Source organism: Melopsittacus undulatus, chromosome 5, assembly GCF_012275295.1.
Source record: "Melopsittacus undulatus isolate bMelUnd1 chromosome 5, bMelUnd1.mat.Z, whole genome shotgun sequence".
Taxonomy (NCBI): domain Eukaryota; kingdom Metazoa; phylum Chordata; class Aves; order Psittaciformes; family Psittaculidae; genus Melopsittacus; species Melopsittacus undulatus.
The window spans coordinates 58,329,993-58,345,529 of NC_047531.1; the positions used below are offsets into that span (position 1 = coordinate 58,329,993).

The 15,537-nt window shown below is 37.0% G+C and overlaps 1 protein-coding gene across 1 annotated transcript in view; it reads right to left on the minus strand.

Moving 5' to 3' along the window:
* ANO4 (anoctamin 4) overlaps nt 1-15,537 on the minus strand; it is a 209,844-nt gene that overhangs the window by 78,776 nt on the left and 115,531 nt on the right. The window contains 1 exon segment of the mRNA XM_031044913.2: nt 12,974-13,132. Within this exon segment, the coding sequence (XP_030900773.2) occupies nt 12,974-13,132 (159 nt within the window).

The following is a 15,537-nucleotide window of genomic DNA, read 5'->3' on the forward strand; positions in this document are numbered from 1 at the left end:
GACAAAAAAGCTGTTTGGTGTATTTTATTCTTTAGTTCTGGTACCTAATCTTTCTCTAAAATAAAGCTTGTTTGCACATTAAACTTTTTTGGTGTTTATACTAACCTTGGGTGAATATGAAAAGACCAAGGCATAAGATCATCTCAAAGGCTACAGATGCAACTAACATCCCATCTAACACCAGTCTAGGATTTTCAGGAGTTTGGATGTGGGGCTGTAAGAATCATATGCAAGAGGAGGGGTGACTGAGTCTAGTCTGGGATAAAAAGAGAAGCCTACATCATGCTCCTATGTGGATGTTACTGTAATAATCTCTGTCAAGAAGGCAACAGTGAAGAGATGGTTCCTGACTTCGGATAAATTAAACCTACTCCCACCTCCTGCCCCCTCTCATTTTGCTTTCACCAGACAAAAATCAATAAAGACCTATCTGATAAAAACTAAAGATGATTCAGAAAAAAAAGGTATCTAAATTGTAAGCTTCTCCAAACCTATCCAATTTCTTTCAAAGATAATTTTAGGATATTTTGAACAGTATTTGTAGGCAGCACTTACTGTGCTATATGTTATTTTACCTAAAATAAATTTCTGAGATCTTCAGGTTCTATAGGCTTCAAGATAGAAAATTAAGTGGTTAAGTACATTAGGAACATGTCTTCCCTTTGTTAAAGACATACACTTAACTTAGAACAATTTAATTTAGGCACTCAAGTAACATGATGAAACAAATCAGTTCTTTTGGATAGTGGTAATAGTTTGTTGAGAGTGCTCTGGGGCTTTAATGCTAAAGTTAGGGAGAATGTTAGCCATTTGAGAGGTACATATGCACTTTCTAGAAAATCCAAATTCTAGGTATTCAAGAAAGTCTGAAACATATTCATGTTCCTGCTACAAATTTTTAAGGATCTCACTGTGATAATGTCTGAACATGGGGTAAAAAACTGTAAAGTGCAAGTAATCTATCCATTTCCATTATATCCTGATGAGATCTCAACCCAGTCGTGGGTATGGCACCATGGCCTTCACTTAAGATCTAATTTTACTTTTCTTTACTCAAAGCAAATAAAATACCTGTGCAATAGACCTGATTGCAAAAGCTGCTGTCAGCTCATTTCTACATTGGCAATCTAGTAACGAGCTAGGAAATGAGATTTTCTTTTATGTTACACAGTATCTGATAGAAAATATCATTGATGCCTTATGTCTAGGAAATAAATTAAGAAGAGAATCAGCAAATAAAGGCTTTTGCTAGCTAGGCATAGTTAGTGCTACATGAACATTTCAGTAATTGGCTGTGATGCCATTTAAGAGAGAAATGCATTTTGTTTCAATACCAAATGGAATAAATTATATGAAAATGGAGCAAATTGAACAATATTTCTGAACATTTTTAGGTAAACATATGAAAAACTTCAATTTTATTTAAGCTAAAATACTGTCTTCACAAAGTACCATGTTTTGGTGTATTACTAGACTATATAATCATGTCTAAACATTTCAGTTTTTTTTGTTTTGTTTTGTTTTCTCTTTTGTAAAGCTAAGCATTTCTTATCAACTAGCATTGCATTTTAACATCAGGCATTTAATTTTGAATCTGTTTAAATGAAATGTTTTTACATTTTCAAAACATTTCCCTCTATCCTCAGCTAAAACTGTTTGATGACTCTCATCTACATTAATGACTACTAATTCTTTGCCTTTCTCTTTCCCTGCCTTCTGATAGTCACCCCCCATAAATACAAAAGATTTATTTCAAGGCGTTATGGGCTTGTGTTGTATTTCTAAAGAGATTTTACTGTTAGATTTTTATAGGGGAAGTTATACAGTGAGAAGGGGTCTTTTCTTACTTGTCTGCCATGATTTAAAGTGGATATGCCTCCACATCTTGATGACAGCTTTCTCTTAATGCTGCCTGACCATTACATTTCTTTCGCTCTTTCCCAAAACTGTTTTCTCAATCATCCCATGTCATTTTTACATTTTTGTGCCTTTTGGCTGGAACAATGCTTTAGTAAGATACATGAATTCTATTTCCTGACACAACAGAAACAAAAAACAGGCCAAGATGTAAATGTAAATTGGCATAGCAAGCACTCATCAAATCACAGTCAAAACAGCAAAGAATGGAAGACAGAAGATGTCAAATAAGGGAAAATCTGCAGAAGGATTAATCTATTCCGTAGCTCGAGGAAGTTAGAATTGAACTTTACAATTGTCATACAATTCTGCTAGCTTTATTTACACTTGCTTTACACAATTCTGCTTACTTTACACTCCACCAGATCTACTTACGTAAGTCCATACCTACCACTTAAGCACAGGACGAACACTTATCTTTAGTAGTTTATAGATCTGATGTGTTCCATATATCTGACCCAGTTTTCCTGCTGGACACAGGCAGGCTGCTGTATTTGTATCAAAACACATGGATCAGAATCATGGCTTTAAGCCCACTGATCCTGAGAAGTTGCCTGAAGGCTTACTCCCAAGGAGCAGACATCACAGGTGTGATTCAGGGCAACTATGTTTAGAAGTCTGCAATGGAGAGGAACAGGCACCTTCAGGATACAATTCTTTTGTTCTATTTTCCTCAGATTGAGAGGAATTGCTGCCCAGAAGGGCTTGTTCCTCCCACGCCGGAGATCTACACTGCAAACAGCTAAAATCAATAAGAGGGTTCTTTTCCCTCTTGGGACTCTGAACTACAGCCACCTTACTTTCCCTCAGCTTCTGTTACCTTCCTCACCACCACCCCAACTTCTGCAGTAGTATAGACACATTACTTCCTACAACTGCATCTTCATGAGTGGCTCTAATTCACCGCTTAGATGTCTGGGACACATCACAGTGACAGCAAGTGATCCAGAACATTTTAGAATCATAGAATCATCAGGGTTGGAAAGGATATCCTGTACAGCTCAGAGCTAAACCTCAAACCTGGGGATTTCCACAGCTGCTACAACCTTACTGATAAGGCCTTGGCTGCTATCTACTTCCCCCAACCCCACCTTATTTATTCTGCTCACAGAGAACACATGGGAAAATAACAAAGCCTCCCACAGGCCACTTGATTTTGGTCAGTGCTTTCTGTATTTTATCACTTGAATTCTTGTCTCTTGTGAATTTCTGAAGCTAATGATAAAATCCATAAATTTGCACAAGACCATTGACCTGCAATGTTTTACCTTCTGCAACTTCCTTCTGTCTAAATACTGTTTCAGAACATTTGCTTAATCCAATCCAGTCTCAGAAAGTCAGTTTCTAATAGCAATAGCACTCCCTGTATAAACACAGGAACCCTAGACATGAAGGGCCAGGCTGTAGTCTGCACTGAACTACAGATACAGAACTAAAAAACCCATGGCTATCCTGATCTAGCATTGGTGACAGTTCTGCTGAAACTTCCAATGCCTTTGAGCAACCTGATCTAGTGGAAGGTGTCCCTACCCATGGTAGGGAGGGTTGGAACTGAATGATGTCTAAGGTCCCTTCCAAACCAAACCATTCTGTAATTCTAAAATTAGATGGAAGGGTTGTAACAGATTATGGGAGATAACTTTCCAACCAATTTAAATTTATACCCTAATGTCTAAATCCAAACTCCTAAATTTTTACACAAGGAAATTATGTAGATATTTTATTACAGACACAGAAAGATATAGGAAAACTACACAGACATATGTGTGGGTGTATATATGTATATACACAGAGAACTATATATAGCTCTTATGTGTAGAAGTATGTGACTGTGAAAATCACTGAATATTCTACCATTATTACTACCCTACAATGGCAGTTTTTCAAAACATGACATTTATGAACTAACCTGAAAGAAGGTCAAATAAACACATTGGAAATGAAGAGGACATGTCTCCAAATCTAGCAGACATAAAAAATAACACAAATTTATCATATTGTATGACAAAGTATAGAGTTGTGTTTTCCAGATTCACATGTTTCCGTTTTGTTCTTCTCCTAACTAATTTTTACTGCAGAGGTCTTCTTATTTATGGAAGGTTTTGAATTTTAAAAAGGTAGAAGAGATGACTGTTTAAAAGAGCAGGTACAAAGTTCTTATATTAATGCTTGACAGGGGAGTCAATCATATTTGCTATAAATGGAAAGATCTATCTCAGTCTATTATCAGAAACAACAAGTTGTATCTAAGTGTCCTGGGTTCAGCTGTAGCAGTCACTTAAGCAGTAGTTTAAGCCATGACCCTGAGTAGTAAGTACAATACCATGTAGATGAACAGGAAAGAAAAGTCTTTACGCTGTTTTGCCTGAAAGGTACCTTCAGAGATTCTTTTAAAAGTATGCATACATACATGAATACAAAAGGTATTTGTGCACAGGAGAGAGTTTTCTAAACCATGTAAGACTTTAAACAAGGGGATATGACTGATTGGCTGACAGAGGTTTCAGTCAATGGAGCTACTTCAGAAGCATTTTTCTTCAGGCTAGGCTTTATTAAACTTCATTTAAAACATCACTTCATTACCACTCAAACAGCAAGAAACAAATACATAAATATGCAGTGGATAATGCTGCATTTAATTTGAACACAGAAAGCCATAAACTGAAATGTCTTTTTAAATAAAGTTTGAGCACTGAAGTAATTTGACTAGCTCCATTTGTGAGGCTCTTACCACAGTTAAAATACAGTTAATCCAAGGCACATAGTTCCAATGCTGTACTTGCTCCATGACTAAATTAACCTAGGATAAGAAAGAAAGTAATCGGACAACAAGAGGGCCTGGAGACCTTGTGCCAAGAGCTGGTGAGAAGAGGAATTGTCCTTTCCAGATTCATATTTCCATCCAAGGACTACTTCCAGGAAGGGCAGCCCCACACTGCTCTATGCTGCAGGGAAAGATGAAAATAACCCCTAGTCCAAGAAGGCACTGCAGCTGTTTGAAACCATTACTATATTTTTCAGAAGCGCATTACCGTACATACAAGACTTTTCGAAACAAGTTCAACGCCAAAATCATCAATATTAAATGAGAATGTACAATGTACCGCTAGTAATTCTATATACTCTGTCTCTCTGTTCTGTACAGACAACTCTAGGTTTCTGCTCATTAAGCCAGTATCATCAGTGTGTGTTGCAGCAAACCAGTCATGTCACCTTTGGGCAATGAAATGCTCACTGCGAAGTAAGTGATTGTAGCCATGTGCATTATGCTTGTTCCTGATGTCAATGACAGGCAAACAACATCTCAAAAATAATTGCAGTTTAAGACCAATTACTGTAAAGGGAAAGGTGACTTTTGTCATATAGGGGACATCTCATATGTAACCTTCATCTTTTTTTAATCTATTGCCTCTATGATTTTTTCCATGAGCCTGGTGTCCTTCAAAAAGTTTTTGACATTCTGATTTGTGAAGATTGATGACAGGAAATTGGCAAAAAAAAAAATCCTACTAGGAATTCCTAAAAGAAAAGAAGTATCTCAGAGGCTTTTTATCCTTTTTCAGTTATCTATATTTCATGTATTATCTCAATGTTCCACAAAAAAGCTATATTTTTTAAATGTAGATCAATTTTCAGCTACAGTTTCTTAGCCTACCAATTTGACAAAGTCCTGCTAAAGGACTCAGAAATATTCATCTCTGGGCTCCCTCAGACAATCAAGTTTACTTTTAAAAACTGCACACTTAAATTTGAGTTCAGACTCTATCTATCTAGACTTCCATGTACCTCCTTAAAATTCTCTAAATTGCCACTGTGCTTCACACTGGACATAGTATCTGAAATATGAAACATTTTTCTCCAAAAGACCATGCTGGAAATTCCTCCACTGTTTAGTGGCAACTCATTTTCATACAGAGCACTCTGGAGAAGGATGTTGCTCTGCTTGGACCTGTACATTTTTCTGTAAGACACTACTGAAAAGAGACTACACTTGCAGATGCATTAGACAATGAACTAACACCAAGTCTTTTTTTTAAGTTGCTTTGGCTGAATTTGGATGAAATGAACAGCCTGATAAATTAAATAGCTGTAAGCACTTTCACTTACACATATGGTGGGCTTGCATTTCAGTCTGGTTCCCTTTTTGCAATCACCGTTTATGTCACTTTGATGTCTCTATCCCTGATTTGTGGATGAAATCAGACATGGTGCTTAAACATTAAAAACCAAACTGCACCTGCTAATAATGGAATATTATGCTGTTTGTGAAACCACAGCTCCTGCAGGCTGCATAATTTGTCCTGTAAGTTCATTAGCTGTAGATATTTACATATTGAATAATAGGATCAGAAAAGTGAGAGACTGCAACAACATGCATGAAAGCTACTGGATATTTGATGCTAGTTACAGTAGTGGATTAAACATTGAACACAAATTTGGGTGCCCACCAAAGTGGCCCTGTCGCTCCCCTCTTAAGCTGGACAAGGGAGAGAAAATGATAGGGAAAGGATATGAGCACCGAAGGAAAACCAGCAACCAGGAAAATATTTCCCATCTGACCTGCAGCTTTCTCCTGGCCGCTAACACAAACTGTTCTGGCAAGCTGCAAATAGGCTGAGCAGTCTATTATAAACTATATGCCTGGTTGATTAAATTAACACCTACAGCAGCAATAAATTACAAACAAGTCACTGTTCTTTCAATAACTGAATAAACTGAAGTCATAACTGAAAATAACTGAAAAATAAACTCTGAGTCAACTCCAAAGGCACTGAGATTTTATTGTGCACTGCTTCTCAGAGAAAAAAATTACATAAGCTAAGTTTATAAAACATCTTTCCTTGCTCAGATTTGCAAATGCCGCTTGGGGTCTGGAAGTCAACTTCATTCTTTACAGCCCATGAATCACAATCAGCAATAACATTTATGTAACAGGAGTTTCATGAACAATTGCAATGATGACGCACAAACCCAGAAAAAAGCACATTGGTCTCATAACTGTTTTGGTTTTGTGATTCTGACAACAAGAGAAAGTAGTGGATGTCATTTTTGCCAGAAGGAAAGATGATAATATTTGACTATGCTTGGGACCAATAGTTGTTAATCATAACATCCCTTTCACATCATCACTTTCTGAGCACAAAATTTTCAGTCTTTGAATTTTTTTTCATACTCATTCTTTATTTCTAACTTTTACCTCACTTTGACATGATCATAAGTCTATTTTGGTTTTACACTCAGGGATCAGACAAGAATCGCAGAGAAGCTAAATTGTGTGCTCTTCCTGTCATCTGTAATTTCTCTCAACATTCATCATTTTAAACCTGACTCCAAGTTGCTGCTAAATATAGTTCTTTTACCAAATATACGTTTCTAGCCTCTGAAGTCCTATCCCATTAGTGCAAAGTTACAGCCATATTAAGAGAAACTGCTTTGTAGAACTTGGGCTACTTCACCATGAGCCTATCTACATCTGCTTGCAAATTTGAAAAGTCATGAAGTAATAGTATTCTTTAATCGTATTGCATCAACTATTGAAAAAGATCTCTAAACTTAACTTTCATTCTCAGATTAACATAACTTTCAGAGCCAGATTGTACTGGCTAGTAGATACTTGTTCATATGGTAAAAGTGAAACTTAAACTCTGTTTTATTTTCCTGCCATTTTGGCTTTTCTCCAGAGAACACTTATGGCATATTTCTACTGCCTATTGTATACACTGCCTGCTTAATAGGTGCCAGATGTTGCCCCAGAAACATCAGCTGCTGCTTGAGGCAGGGAGTGAATGCAATTAGAGATGCCCTGGTGACAGCTTGACACTTATGGTGGCAATGTTTAAATTTTTATTCAGGCATACATCACAAAAACATGTTCTGAAGACTGGACCAGCACACTATGCTAATATCTTCTTCTATCTGGGAGATGTAAAGATCAGTGTGTACGCAGAAGCCCAAATGGGTTGACTGCCATTATATCTGAAGTAATATATCTGAGATAATATCTGAAATTAGTTCCTGAAACAATACTTCACATCCAGTAGCTGTGAGGATACTTGCTTTTTGAGGCAGTAAGGAATGCTATTGCTTTTAAGTAAGGAATGTTCATTGTTTTTATACTGAAACATCAGCATACATACATATGCAAATATATACATAATAAGGGCCTGAATACTACTGTCTCTCAATTTCTACTGTCATGCCAAATGCCTTTTTAAATAAACTCCATCAAATCAAATTACAAATTATGACTGAAAAAGTTTGGATGCAACCTTTAAGGAAAATGTATCAAGTACATTTAGTAGGAAAACTACTCTATATGAAATTAGTGTAGACATGAGAAGAAAAAAAACCCAACCAACCAAACAAAACAAACCCCTCCTAAAACCCATGGCAAGTTCACACTAAGTGCAGTCTATTCCCAGGTCTACATGACAAGATCCTACCAAGCATCAGATTCATTTTGGATACACAGTATTTACCTAAATCTAAGATGACCTCTTTCTTGTCTTGTACAAATTACAAATCCAAGGATGGTCTAATGTTCATCCAGAACAGATTTCCTTGAACTTCAATCCTGCATCTGCATTGCATTAAAGTCTGGCTTAAATAAGTCACAAGTGACCAAGTTATGTATGTTAGTTGCTCCAAGCTGGCTACCTCAGTGGATGCTCTGTGAGTGTAGCATAATTTAAAGTACCCTACTGAAAGTTATCTGTAACACTATATACATGTACCAGCACAGTATAGTTACTGCTTACAGCAACTTAGTTCTACCTGGCCATTTAGGACAGGGATTAAAACACATTAATTGAAGATACAAGAGTAATTTGGGATAAAGGAGCTTAGCTCTGTTTTGGCCAAGAGCTTGAATTTATAAATCTTCATTCTTGTGAAAAATACAATTGTCCCAATGTTATTCTGACTCTTCACTCTCTCCTGAAAAGATAGGTTTTCCAGAAAAATGTTGGGTTTCTACAGTTCCAGAGGGATGAACACAATATTTGAAATGACAGTTACTATCTGTATTAATTTTTTTTCACATGAAAGTGATCATAAGTTATTTTTTTCTCAGTGTCAGTGTATTGATCTTAGTCTCAGGTTTATCTTGCATTTGGATAAATATGAAATATGACATCAAAATGTGGACAGTAGTACCTTATCTCCTGTTAAACATCTGTCAGTCAGCTCTGGAAGTTGCAAGTTTTGTATAGCATTTACAGAAGGTATCAGTCCTACAAATCAGCAATGCTATTGGTTTCATCCATGATAAGAACTTGTTCCATTTGGAGACTGCCGTCTTCATTTTACCCAAGACATAAATCTATCTCAAAGATGATTAAAAGATGAAAAGGGTGTGGTCATTGAGAATCCCACAGCCAGGATATCATAGTTATTTCTCTCACTTGTGTAAAAAAGGATAAATCAACGTAGAAAATTTTATATCTGTCTGGACAGAAAATACAGTCTCTTTTCCTGGAATGACCTATATTTTCAATTAACTTACCTAGAGTTTCTGTGCATATGATCACATCTTGGACGTGATCTGTGTTGGACAGGGACAGCACAGTCATGCTATCCAGATCAAATACACACTGAAAAGCATGGGAAAGGGTCAGAAAATTATTTATGCTGTTCCACTCAATTAGGATTTATTCTCAGAGTTCTGCTAACCATGCTTTCACTAATTCAATGATCTGTTCCTTGGTCTGGGAGCTCTTCATTGTTTGCACTGAATATACAGGGCACCAAACCTGGCAGAACTTCCATGGCAGAATGCTGTGGTATAGCTAAAAAATGTGAGTGTGAATTCATTGGGGAAATACCTGCAAAAAGTTATCACCTTTTTATAGAATTAGAAACATGCACCTTTCCCAGCTACATGATCTTGACACTTTGCCTGAAGTTATCTCAACATTTATGAACTCATTTCAGATTCACTTTTATGTTTCATGCTGTTCAGTGAACACTTTGTGCCCTGCACTCACCATTTCCTGGGTATTTTGCTGTGCTACACTTGTCCATGAGCCCCTGAAGTGCATTTTGCTCTTTCTGCAGTGTGCAGGGCAATATGGGTTTGAAACTACAGTGTGAACAGCTCTGTAAGTTTTCCTCTCTGCTACTGATTTCACGTTAAAAAGACAGGACTAACACAACTGAATGTCAATATATGAACAGCCAGTAGTCAAAGGAGAATGCACCAACAACCACACAAAATTCACAGAAGACAGAAAGTTTCTTTCAATCCAGCAATTATGGCCTTTTGCCTCTGTATGAGTTCCATGACCAAAGCCACAAACAATTATTTTATCTGGGAGCAAGCTTTTCCCAGCAGAAGCAATATATTATACCTGAAGAACTAGAAAACAGACCTTGTTAAAATATTCCAGAATTGTAACTCACCAAAGAGAGAAGTAAAAATAATGAGAAATAATCTAGTCATTAATCAATCCCACTGCTTAGTTTAAATGTGTTACACAGCACAGTTGTTACCTTGTGGGGAGGGGGATGGAGTGTACCAAGAATGTAGTTATTTCCTTCAGAATTATAATTCAATTTAGAAACTAATGTGATCATAAAATATAGATGTTAGGGTTTAATTTTAGGTCAGAATCATATGCTAAAGAAGACTGCTAACCTAGCTTTAAAAAACATTAGCCTAAGTCATGTAATACAACCTCATTTTGATCTTTCTGAGTTTAGAAAACGTGCAATTACTGATGCTGCCAAGAAGTCACACCAAGGCCAAATGAGATTAATAAGAAATAAAACTGCATGTCAGTAGCATAATAGAAACTGAAATGAATTATCAAATGGGCAGAACATTCATGCAGCCTAGGCAGCAACGTCCAAATAAATGGGCTTGAAAACACAAAGAAAATTTCATAGTAAGTGCTTGAATCATCAACTTGAAAAAGTTTTCTCTGTAAAATGTTGCAATAAGTTTCATAATACTTCAAATATAAAATGATTTCATAGCTTGCACTATTGACCTTAGCACAGCAACAAAACTGCAAAAATTACAAAGTAGAAAGAAATAGTTTTGAGATCACTGGTGATTCAGAGACAACTGCAGGAACAAACTTGCCAACAAAGTTTTCAAGCTGACAAGCAGGTATTCTTTATTGCGGCGCCGGGAGACACGGGGGATAACTCCTCCTAACGTGTGTCTCCCTATATACATACATATTCATGAGGCTACGTATAGATTACATCACTTTCCAGAAAGCTCCCTGCATGCATACAGAATTGTGGTGGTGGTCTCTGAGGGTCGTTTACTTCTTCCAACAATCTTCATCACTTCTGGCAGCCTTTGAAGCACACGCAGTAGATGCTTGTACCAGTTTAATTGGTTTGTTAGCATCAGAGACATAATAACCCTCCTATCCTCGTACTTATCAGTTAGTTTACCCGTAGCCTATCCTGGACACCTGCTATTCCCAGATACTCCTTAGCCCTGCGCCCTGTTTTTCTAGACTGTTTTTCTTAAGACTACATCAATTCTAATGATTTATCTTGTGCCAGTATGTGCTCTATCTGTACTCTATTTTTTTCTATGTATTATGTACCTCAGTAATTTTCTACTGCTACTGTTACAAAGCCATCGAACTTAACATTGCTTAAAACTAATTCTAAAGGTTTATATATTCCATTTTGTGATTTTGTGTTCCCCTTGTTTCACTGGGCAGGTGTATGAATAGGGAGGGTTAACTTCACATTCATTTTCTACAGTGCTCAAATTTCAGAGACTTTTTCAGCATCTCTCCTGGTGGAAGCAGGGCAGGATTCTAGGTTGTGAAGCTGAACAGCTGCAGAAACACCCTCATGTTCTTGGATGTTGTGTTACAACTCCTACAGACAGTTGCATGTGTACAGGATTAAATGAACAATGGCTGCTATTGAAAACGTCTTATCAACTACAGCAGCACTAAAGATGCTAACTTTAAGGCTATTTTAAGGAATAGTTTATGGTACCTGGTTGGTGTAACCAGTGATACGCTCATACTCTTATATCCACACCCATGTTAATTTAAAAACTTTTAAACATTTAAATAGAGGAAATGTTTTCATTATTCTGGAGAGAAAGAGCTTCCATTTTTTTCCTCCCCATTGTTCTCCATAGGGCCATGCCTTTCAAGTATACAGGCAGAATACCTACACATGTACCAGGAATTCAGTGATAATACACAGTACCAACATAATTGACCGTAGCCTGCAACCTGGACACTCCTCTACCGCTTCCATTGGTGGCAGCTTGAAAACACATATTGCCATGAGTGTGAGCTGATCCAGCACAGGTAAAGATATACATTCAGCAGTGTCTATTCTGCAGAGAAGTGAGACTTAAGCCATGTATAAGCATACTTTTAAAGTTTAAGAAAGAACATAGCATAGGCAAAAGAGATGGTCTCTTTAAGCCTTGCTCCTGCTACTTATCACATCAATAAACTTTTAGACACTTTGCATTCACTGTTGCACTTTTTGTTCAGAAAAGATTCACTGTGTTTTGGGACACTGTGTTGCAGATAACACCAATATAAGTCATTCACATGCACTGTCCAATTATTTCAATGTTTAGGCTCTGTTCAAACTACCAAAATACTGCTCAAGTCCCTGGGCCTAAGGAGACAGGAAAAGGAAGGCATGGTCTAGTAAAGCCTCTGGAAAGAGTACCAAGAATCTCAACAATGATTGGAGCAGGTAACTAAAAGGAATAGGTGCAGAAATGTGAACTGCACTCAGTAGAAATAAAACCATCCAAACCCAGCACTTATTTTCTCTATTGCACAGTACAGTGGATGAAATTCTTTGTCTTACTTGTGCATGAGGTTGAAAAATATGACTGTAGTGGCCTATTTTGGCCTTCAATCCATGTGTCGTTTTTCTTTAGGCTATGCTTTCCCACTGTTCTGTCAAAAATAGCCTACATTTAGGCATGCTTAAAAACATTTTTCCACTGCTACAACACAGTAAAGGAGATTCAGAGTAAACAAAACTCATACCCGTAAATTCTATACAGCTTTCGATGTTAAAAATTCTTTCAAGGAAGCTTTCTTACCTCTTTTTCCATTTGTAGTCCTTCTGCTCTGATATTTCTCTCAAATATTTCTCTCTTTTCTGCCTGTGGATTGGATTTTCTGTATACCAGGATGTAGTCAATCCGACATTTCCCATCTCTAAAGTATAGTCCGTTGGTTTTGTTCTTATCAGGTACTTCCTGTAAAGAGAAAATCAAATATTTCAGTAATGTTAATTTTCCTCTTTAATTGCTGCACTGCTGTTTGCACATCATTTTTCAGTAATACACAGAGGAAAAGAGAAGGAATCAGAACAAGCTGTTCAAGTTTTTAGGTACTTTACATACAGTGCCTCTGAAGTCCTCTAAAAGGATTACAGATTTCAAAACCAGGTGGTCTTCTTAGGCAGTTATTTGGTCATATAGGCTTTGGATAGGACAGAATAGAGAACATAAGCCAACATTCCTCCCTCACCACCTTCCATAAAATTAGGAATAACTTCTCACACATAAGGTAAAAAAGAAAATAGTGGTACTGAAGCATAAATTTTAAATTAAGAGTTTAGTATGGTAGAATGTCTTTGTACAGGTGAAAAGAACAAAACCCAACAAGAACATTTACTATATAGCAAGAAACACTAAAACCTGGTGCAGAGATTCTCATCACTTTGTGATGACTCTAGTACCTCCTTCTTGCAGGAGATAACAATATAAAGAACCTGTACCTACCTCACTATCCCTTATCAGACTAAGTACAAAATGTCCTTTGCTTAAGGAAGAGTTGAGGAAACCCACTGGATTTATTTGAAAATAACTCCTGGTATTTGGTCTAGCAGTATGTAAACACAATAAAGATGTTTTCTTGGCTATTTTCTGCAAAGAGTGTGCCTGTTCCAACGTCTGCCCTGATAGAAACAAACCACTTGATTTCACTGTTAATAAGAGGTAAAGCAAGTCCCTCTTCTGAGATCTAAATCAAACTGCAGGTCTTTTTCCAGAAATTCATGAGATGAAACTCTCTACAGATCCTCCTCAGAATTTAACACCAATACAAGCCCTGACCAGGGGTTAAGCTTTCACCTTCAGTGAAGTTGAATTTGTGTGGCAGTTTGTGGGTTGGAGTGTTTTGTACAAAAAATGTACGCTGTGAATGACATATGGGTACAAGCAGATTTCTCTCATTACTCTTTCTCAGAGTAATGCAGTCAGCAGGGACCTTCAGGGGCCTCAAGATCAGTCCAGCTCCAACCTGAAGGAAGGGTTAGGCTGATTTCTCAGTTTTTCTAGAATTTCTTAAACATTCCTACCAGAAATAGCCATGCCTTATAATGTATGATCAAACTTTAGGAAAACAAAACCAAAAACAAACAAAAAAGGACTGTTTTTCTCTTCACATCTGGGAAAAGTAGAGAATTCTCAAAATACTTTCTACACAGCAGAACAGCTTCTGAATTCAAATTGCAAAAAATGAACATAGTACAAATAATTCTTACAGAACCTCTCCCCACCAATGTTCCCACTGAAAGAGTGTAGAGTAAGCTATCTTCCTGATTCTCAGCAGGCATTTTGATTAAATGGAAAAACCAACGAAAGCATCCCAAATGTCCCATCCCCATGGTACATGGAGTTTACTGAAGAGAGAAAGGGCAATTTTTCTAAGATTTTGTTGTTACAATGCCTGATTTCTGACACAGCTTAATGCAGAGTTGATATAGTAGAACAGTTCTTTGAACTGCAAAAGAAGGCAAAAAAAAAAAATTTAAGCCCTAAGGAAATAACAGTAACAAACAATTTATATCTAGACTGCATATCATGCTGACAAATAATATTATCAAATATAGAAGCATTTTTTCACGGAGCATTAAATATGAAAAGAGCTCAGGAAGCACAGTTTATTTTTTTCTATAAAAAATCAATGTTGAGAAGACATAAAAGACTCCAAAAGGGTATTTAAGTTTATTTAAATAAAGGAAGTCTGCAGTAGGAGATTTACAGGCAATGGGTCATCTTGGTGGTCCCGTTCTCATTTCTAAGCCTCCTGATGAGCCATCCTTCCTGTTTTGTAGGTCTCAGAGTCACTGCATGTGTTTTAGCAAATAAAGAGGTGTAATAGGAAAGGATTTGTTCAACAAAACAACCTGTGCTGAGGGTCTGCTGTCCACACTATATAGGGCTTACGTCTCACAATTTATTTGCATGCAGAAGAAATCCAGGTTTAAAATCCAACACTGCCCTGGAATGCAAACAAAGCATGGGTAGGGGTAACTGAGAGATTCACTTCAAATGTACACTCCTGATCTAAACTAAAATGTTAGTACAGACCCATCTAGAGAGTACAACAAGGAATCCACCTTTCTTTGCATACAACAGTGACTCCATTGGAAAAATAGATTTGCCCTTTATGCTTCCTATGTTTCTCTAAAGAAAATTGTGTTGCCCTATGCTGACTCATCAGTGCATGTAGAATCTTATATTAAAGAGCATATATGAGATTTAGCTGAGTTATTTCACTTGCAGGACTTCTTCTATAAATACGACACCCTGAGACAACAACATTTTCTTGCACTTGTAAAGCATTCCCAACAATAGCATTGTAATTTTTTGCT